The 8,400-nt window shown below is 40.1% G+C and overlaps 1 protein-coding gene across 1 annotated transcript in view; it reads left to right on the forward strand.

Annotated features, from left to right (window-relative positions):
* The window catches only part of C6 (complement C6), a 128,765-nt gene that overhangs the window by 49,023 nt on the left and 71,342 nt on the right, over positions 1-8,400 (forward strand). Inside the window, exon 7 of the mRNA XM_004716938.2 lies at positions 2,941-3,141. Coding sequence (XP_004716995.1) covers positions 2,941-3,141 — 201 coding nt within the window. The remainder of the gene's footprint in view (positions 1-2,940; positions 3,142-8,400) is intronic.

Here is an 8,400-nt window from a genome sequence, read left to right on the forward strand (position 1 = left end):
TGTGTTATGGTCCACACAGTCAAATGCCATAGCATAGTTAATAAAACATGTATAAATATCTTTCTGGTATCTTTGCTTTCAGCCAAGATTCATCTGGCATCAACAATAATGGCCTTTGTTCCAGGTCCCCTACTGAATCTGTCCCGATCCTCTGGCAGGTCTCCGTCAATGTACTGCCACAACTGTTGTTGGATGGTCTTCAGAAAAATTGTACTTGCATATGGTATCAAGAATATTGTTCTACTATTAGAGCATTCTGCTGGGCCACTTTTCTTGGAATGGGTACAAATATGGATCTCTTCCAGTCAGTTGGCCAAGTAGCGGTCTTCCAAATTTCTTGGCATAGATGAGTGTGTGCTTCCAGTGCTTCATCAACTTGTTGAAACATTTAACTTGGTATTCCCTCAATTCCAGGAGCCTTGTTTTTGGCTAATTCTTTCAGTGAAGCTTGAACTTCTTTTTTAAGCACCATTGTTTCTAGCTCATTTGCTACCTCTTAATATGGTTGAATGTTGATTCACTTTTGGGGGGACAGTAACTCTGTGTCTTCTTTCCATCTTCTTCTGACTGAACAATCCTACGTTGCTCATATATTCCGTAAAGAGTGAAACTGAGTCATTTCTTGGGGTTTCCCAGGCTATTATATTTACAGTAGTCTAGCATAACTTTCTCCCATGGATAGGCTTGTGAGTTGTTAATACAGATGAAGCACTTAACCATTGTGTCAGCAGGGCTCCTTGTCTCATACCAAAACCCAAAATCAAGTCAATTCTGATTCATAGGATTTCTGAGACTAAAACTATTTATAGGAACAGATAGCCTCAAATTTATTCCATGGAAGGTTCGGTGGGTTTGAATTGCTGAGTTTGTGGTGAGCTATCCAATGTCTACCCGACAGAGCCACCAGGGCTCCTTCTTGCTTCAAGTTATCCTCAGTTGAATATATTGAACACTTCAAAACAAGAAGAGATTTATTTCCATTGCAAATTCGACAAACATCTTTAATACAAATGCATGATGTTTTTGGGGGGGCTCAAGTGCCAAAGAGGGAGTGACTCCCTATATGTACAGGCCAAGAGACTAAAAATCTGACCTGCAGCCAATCTGAGAGACATTCTTTTTATTTTAAATCATTTTATTGGGGGCTTGTATAACTCTTATCACAATCCATACATCCATCCATTGTGTCAAGCACTTTTGTACATTGAGACATTCTTTTATTATACCCTGGTGCTTGCAAACAAGGATAAGCAGTCCTGCTTCTTCCAGCTGGCAGTTGGTCTGGTCAGGAACACTTCCACTGAGGGTTCTTTCTGTGGCTTCCTCTTCAGTGTCCAGCGTGGTAGGATACCTAAGCTGCTGAAGCCATTGACACCAGGATGTTAGGAAATTCCGACAAGGGGGAGGGACCAGGAAGTATTCACAATGCCTCTGGTTTTGCTCTGGCTCCCAGTGAGGGAAGAGTATAATTCAGATGGGCCCAGTGATACACAGGGAATACCTGCTTAGCTGCAAAGACCATTTTGGAGAACCAATTTAAGTCCCCACTCATCAATTAATTTACTTGCTAAAACAAACAAACAACGCTATGCAGTCAAATCAGTTCTGACTCATAGTGGCCTTATAGCATGGGGTAGAATTTCTCCTGTAGTTTTCCAAGACTATCTCCCTATGTGTAACAAAACGAAACACTTCTCATTCCTGCACCATCCTCACCATTGCTCCTATGCTGAGCCCATTGTTGACCTTAACTCTTCTCAGGGTAGAGAAACCTCATCTTTCTCTTGAGTTGCTGATGGTTTCAAATTGCTGACCTTGAGTTTAGCAGCCCACATGTAACCACTGCTCCAGCAGGAGGCCGTAACTTCCTTGATACCTTTTCTCATTCATCCACTTCTATTTCTTGCTCACATAGCTGTCACAGAGTTTCTTTCCACTTCCGTTTGAAACATACCCTACCCAACTGATCACACCAGGCAGTCCCACTTTTATACTTTTCTTCTTCTTAGAACACATCAGTGAGAAGTTACAGTCACTCAACAGGAAGACCCATAAGATTGTCTTTGTTTTCAGACTGACCCAAGCTGGAAGCCAAGGTCTGAATAAAGCCAAGGACATGGGCTGGGAACCAGAGAGATGTTTTCTTCTTGCCAGACCTTTGTTTCATCAAAACCAAGCACCCACTCAAACAAACAAATAAGCTACTTGCTCTCAAATGATTCTGTCTCATAGTGAGGTCAAGTGTTTCAAAGCAGAAGCGCGCTCAAAGAATTCCAATGGCTGTTACCTTTCAGAAATAGAGTTCTAGGGCTTCTTCAGCAGTGCTTCCTAGGTGAAATTGAAATGCCCATCATATGGTTAGTTTCTGAGTACTTAACCAATTGTACCACATGATCAGATTAGAAATACTCCCAAAGACATAAAAATATACCTCACTGCCATAGTGTCAATGCTGACTCATGGCGAGCCCCTGTGGGTTTCCAAGATTGTAACTGTTTACAGAAGGAAAAGCCCAGTCTTTATCACGAGGAGCTGCAGGTGGTTTTGAACTGACGACCTTGTGGATATCATAGTCCAACATATACCACTACACCACCAGAGCTTCATAAATGGATTGTAGCCTCTTCAATTCTTAGCCAAGGTATTATTTCCTTGAAGAATAATTGTCACAGATAATTGCCTTTCTGGCTTTTATTGTTATTTGTATATCCCTCTAGGAACACAACATGTACCATATTAAATTGAGTGTGCATGCTCTCTCTCCTTAAAGAAATAACCCCTTAAATGCAGGGCAAATAGTATTTCTTCTTCTCTCAAAAAGTGAGTCCTCAAATGTATTTGTTAAACTCAGAAATAAATGGATGATTGTTAATGTTATATATCTACCCTTAGCTCCAGTATTTCTGAAGCTATGTTTTACTTCTTCTGACTTCTTTCCAGGTAACTACTGAAGAGGATGATTTGCAGACAGAATTCTACAATGACTTAATTTCCCTTGGCGATAATGAAAACCGGAAAGCTTCCCATGCAAGTCACCAGGGAGACGCTTTTTCGGTGCCCATTTTCTACTCCTCGAAGAGAAGTCAAAGCACCAACCAGCAGTCTGCCTTCAAGCAAGCCGTTCAGGCCTCCCACAAAAAGGTAACACAATAACTGCTGGTATTCCTATTCCTTCTCGAAAATTAACACAAACTCCAGCAATGGTGTGATTATATAGATATATCAAATCAATAGGATTATTAAAACAGATCTAAAAGGTTAGATATTTTTAGTCATATTCCACTTCAAAAAGTTTAGAGGTAATATGTATAGCTGTGCTTCTTTTTCACGTACATTTGACTGTTTTTTTTTAATTAGTATTCTTTGATTTTCACTTATGTCACATCGTTTTAGATTTGTTTCTTATAAACCACGTGTAATAGGACATTGCTTTTATAATAGAGTCTCAGGATTTTTGCTAGGGATATTCAACCAATTTATATTAATTATGCTTGAAATAAATTATCTTCTTTCTTCTGTTACCTGAATCCAGGTTCTTATCTTACCAAGAGAAAGATTTATTTCTGGAAAACACATGGCATTATTTAAGGATTCACAGGATAAAGAAATCCTTAACACCCTGCATAGCTGGCCTCAGTACTTCAACCCCTCACATGCATACCAGTTTTTTAAGGATTCCAGTTGTGTGCATGAGATTCTCTGGAATTTCCATCAGGGTATCAAGCAGTTCTTGCAATGTAGTCCCAAGATGTTTTATGTATGTGCACATGCTCTGTCCAAATCTCCACCTTTGACCCTTTCACCTCTCTCATTTCCCCCTTGAGAGATTCCATACACATAATTCTTTATGGGATCAGGGTTTGAGGTCTCTCCTTCTGTAGCAGCTTACAGCTTATACGAGGTTCAGAAAATCCTCACCCTGCCTCTGTGAGTAGAAATCTCTCTCATTATGGGGAGCAAGCTCTAGCCAGTGGAAATGCTTGACTTGAGGCTGTGCAGCATTCATAGGCAGGGGCTTATTCATGGTCTGCCGTCTGGGTTTCCTCAGGCTCAACTAGGTCTTTGTTTCAGAAAATTCTGCTACAGTCACACCGAAGGTTGTCCGAGGGGAATTCTCATGGTCATCATGAGACAAAAGAAAAGAGGACTAAGGAACAGATTGACCACCTAGCAACGCTATGCTTGCCCAAGAACAATTCAAGACTTCCCTCCACTACTTTACTCTCAAAGACTTAATGTACATGCGATAATAAAAATAGGGAGGTGTTTGTTGTTCTAACAGGCTGAAGTGAAAGGCCCCAAAAGATAACTTTTTTCCCCCTCTATGTTCTAGCTCTGAGGACACTATTAGGCCAAGCTTTCTAGTTTGTGTGTTTGTGTGCATGTGCATGCGTCTGCATCTTTCTCTAAGAACACCAGCTCTCCCTGCATTTTCGATGCAGCTGAGTGGTGAGAGTTGTGAGTGTAGAAAGAACACTCGAGATGGCTTGTGGACTGCTTCAAGCATAGGTAGGATGGAGATGGAGCTTGCTGTCAAACCAGTGGCTTTTGGTGCCTGGCACTGGATGCCTTTCCTCCTCCAGACTAGCGGTTGAAGATAGCACACTGATAGTTAGCCTGGGCTGAAAATGGAAGCCAACATTGGTCCTGGAATCACTCAGTGCTGGATTTTCACTGGACACCATCGTGGCTGCAATGACCAGGAGACTTCATAGTGTTGATCAGAGTGGATGGTCATCACCTTGATCCAAGTCATTCTTTTTCCTCTGCTACATGTGCGGCAGCAGTGAAAGATAATACTATGAATGGAAGGCAAATTAAAATCTTCACTATCCCTTGTAAAGGTGACCTACCTCGTGTTCATGTTCCTGATAGTGGCTTATAGTGTGTAGCTATGTGGGGCCTTATCTAATTCTATTATGTCCTGTTCTACCTTCCCTGCAGTCTTATCGGTGTGCTGCAAGAAGTGTTGACTACTGCCTCAACTCTACCTTGCTGGGCTAGTAAAAGGTCAAACTTGCTGTTGTTCAGGGCCACTTAGGCCAAAGGGTTTGTTAAGCATCACTGTGACACGCCCATCTCTCAGTTGTTGTGTCTGCTATTGGCCCCATGGTGACTGCTACATTTCTTAAAGATTGTTTCAACCCAAGCCTAACATAATTTAGAGATTAATGCTCTCAAAAGTGACCAATGACAACCCAAGTGCTGGACTAAGGCAATTCCTTTTTACTTTTATTTTACAACCCAAATTTCCAGGAAATCTCAAGGAAAGCCATGGTATTTTGCTACAAAATATTTATTTTCCTTGAAAGACAGATAAGGACTTTCCTTTAGTAGCTGGGTATTACATAAGTAGTTACTTAACTATACATGTAGTGAGGTTAATTGCACGAAGTAAAAGCTTGTAAAAGTTAAAAGTGGAGGCAGAATGAATTGATAGTTTAAAATAGGGATTCTTGTGGCAAATACAATGATGCAGTAGACAGCTAGCAGATGTCCTGGATTGTTACAGTCCATCAAATAGCATTCTTCATCCGGTATCTAGTCCCCCCTAAAAGGCCAGGGGTAACTTACAGGAAGTTAATATGAGTTTAGATTAAAATATATAACAAGTAGCTTATGTGCGGATAGATAATCAAATCATCCTTGTAGGTGAGCCAGCCATCAGAGGGAAGACTGATCAGTGGTTGATTCAGAAGGGTGTCAAATTTTCTAGGTTCTATTCTTAGCTGTCTAACTACCCAGTCAGGTACTTGACCTTCTTTAGCTGAGAAAGATTTCTGAGCATTTTAGACTTTCTGTACTTATTCACTAAAGTCAACATGACCTGCAAGTCTAGGGCTGGAGACGATAAACAAGGATTATAACAGGTGGCAAAGGTATGATAGACCTAAGTTGCCAGCGTATAATGATTTTAGAGGATTTGGGAAATTTCAACTTTGAAAACAATTTTAGAGAAGTATTGCAGTTCCCCTAATCTATAATGAGTGGCTTTCATGATAAATGGGACTTCTATTCAGCTTCTTTATTGTGAGCAGACGAACTTATTAGAAGTCCATAGGGAGGCAGACCTATCCCAGCTCCTGTAATTGTATTGTTTTAAATATCTTGGGGTCAGATCTGTAAACTGGGGTAGAGTTATAAACTTACTTCTAAACACTATAAATACTTCCAGGTCTGTTTTTTGAGTGTTTTCCAGTTGAGTCTGAGGGGTGCCACACTCTGTCCCCAAAATCTATTTTTGGTCTTCCCCAGGGATTTCACTTTGCTCCCCTTGCTGGTCTGTTGCTTGCCCTCAGTGTTTCCCCACAGTGTGATGGGGTCAGATCAGGCACAATTCCCGCACTGCAGCGGTTCTCAACCTGGGGGTTGCGACCCCTTTGGGTGTTGAATGACCTTTCACAGGGGTCACCTAAGACCACTGAAAAACACATATATTCAATGGTCTTAGAAACCAAGACACCGCTCCTCAATCCATCCCCAGGCAGGACCACCCACATGCAAATACGTCCACATATGAGTACCCAGTGTGATGACATCATCGTGACAACCCCATCACATACACCCCGTATGTGACAGGTATATGTGACAGGGTTGGTGCCATAATGTACTTATGCGGACCAGTCACACATGTGTAGAGAGCAGCTACTGTGTAAAAAGCAGCTATGGTGTTGAAAGCAGTATTGAGAGTAAAACGATACTTCCTGAATTATAATTACTGGGTACATATAAAATCATGTACTGTAAAATCATAAACTACTGCAAAAAATATATATATATATCTGTACCATGGGAACTTAATCTGGATGCTGATTGGTCGTTTTATATTCAGCTGTGGTTGATGTGAATACTGCCCCCTTGTAATAGTAACAGATATGTAAAAAAAACTACACGGAATGGTAAATCATAGGAAACTTTAATGAACTACATGACTGAACTATGCCATGTATCATCTTTTGTATTATTAAAGCTATTGTAATATATTATTTTCATTAGCAAACCGTCCCATGACAATTGATTGTGTAGAGAAGAATGTTAAGAAATTAAAATATAGTGAGGATTTTTTACACATGGTTTTAAACAATAATTACAGCAGGAATTGAGAAACTGCAATGTGTTATTTGCTGTGAAGTTCTATTAGCTGAATGTATGAAGCCGAACAAACTAAAATACCATTTTGATATCAACTATTGTAGAAGCCAAGCCGATGGACTCAAGAAAGCCAGACTTGACACTGGTGCCAAGTACCACAAACAAAACATAGCAGCCTTTGAAGCTTCATACTCAGAATCTCCAGAGCTATGAAACCTCGCACCATTGCTGAGGATTTACTGTTTCCAGCAGCCAAAGTTATAATCAGAGAAAAATTTGTTATAAAATTGAGTTAAATTTCCTTATCTAACGACACTGTCCTCAGAAGAATAGATGACATGTCTACTGATATTCTTGACCAGGTAATCCAATAAATTAAATCCGCTCCACTTCCAATATTTAGCATCCAGCTTGATGAATCTACAGGCATTGCAAACTCTTCACAGTTACTGGTCTATGTGAGGTCTATTACTGATGGTGATTTTAAAGATGAGTCTTTTTTGAAAATCTCTTGAAACAACAACTACTGCATGTGATGTATTTGACATAGTTGGTTCATTTCTGAAAGAGTATAAGATCTCTAGGGTAAAGGTTTGTGGTGTTTGCACGGATGGTGCTCCAGCTATGCTAGGATGTCCATCTGGATTTCAACGTTTGGTCCTGAATGAGTCACCAAAAGTCATTGGAATTCACGGTATGATTCATCGGCAAATATTAGCAATGAAGATGCTGCCACAAGAGTTACAAGAAGTAATGAGAAGCATTATAAGTTCTGTCACTTTTGCCAACTGTTTTTGCAACTGTGCAAGGAATTGGATGCGCTGAATAATGCCCTGCTATTTCACACTGAAGTGAGATGGTTGTCAAGAGGAAAGGCTTTAAAATGTGTTTTTGAGCTTTGATGAACTCAAAACATTTTTTAATCAAAAAGCAAGACCCCAGTTCGAAGTACTTCTCAGCGATAAAAGTGAACTGCAGAAAATAGTTTACATGGTTGCCATCTTCGCCATCTTGAATGAGTTAAATTTATCACTGCAAGGACCAAATGCAACATGCCTCGATTTGTCTGAAAAGATGATCATTCCAAATGAAGCTTCAGCTTTGGCAAAAAAAAAATTGGATGAAAATAAAATTTACATGTTGCCTATTTTATCTGCTTTCATTGAGGAATATGACATTGAACCAGACAAAAAGATTATGATGATAATTTCTGTGAAAGAATATTTGCACATGCAGATTAAATTTCATTGTACTTTCCAAATCTACCTGACGCCCCATTTGCACTTGCCAGAAGCCCATTCACAGTCA

Source organism: Echinops telfairi, unplaced genomic scaffold, assembly GCF_000313985.2.
Source record: "Echinops telfairi isolate 266 unplaced genomic scaffold, ASM31398v2 ScPeMD7_7469;HRSCAF=8507_1, whole genome shotgun sequence".
Classification (NCBI taxonomy): domain Eukaryota; kingdom Metazoa; phylum Chordata; class Mammalia; order Afrosoricida; family Tenrecidae; genus Echinops; species Echinops telfairi.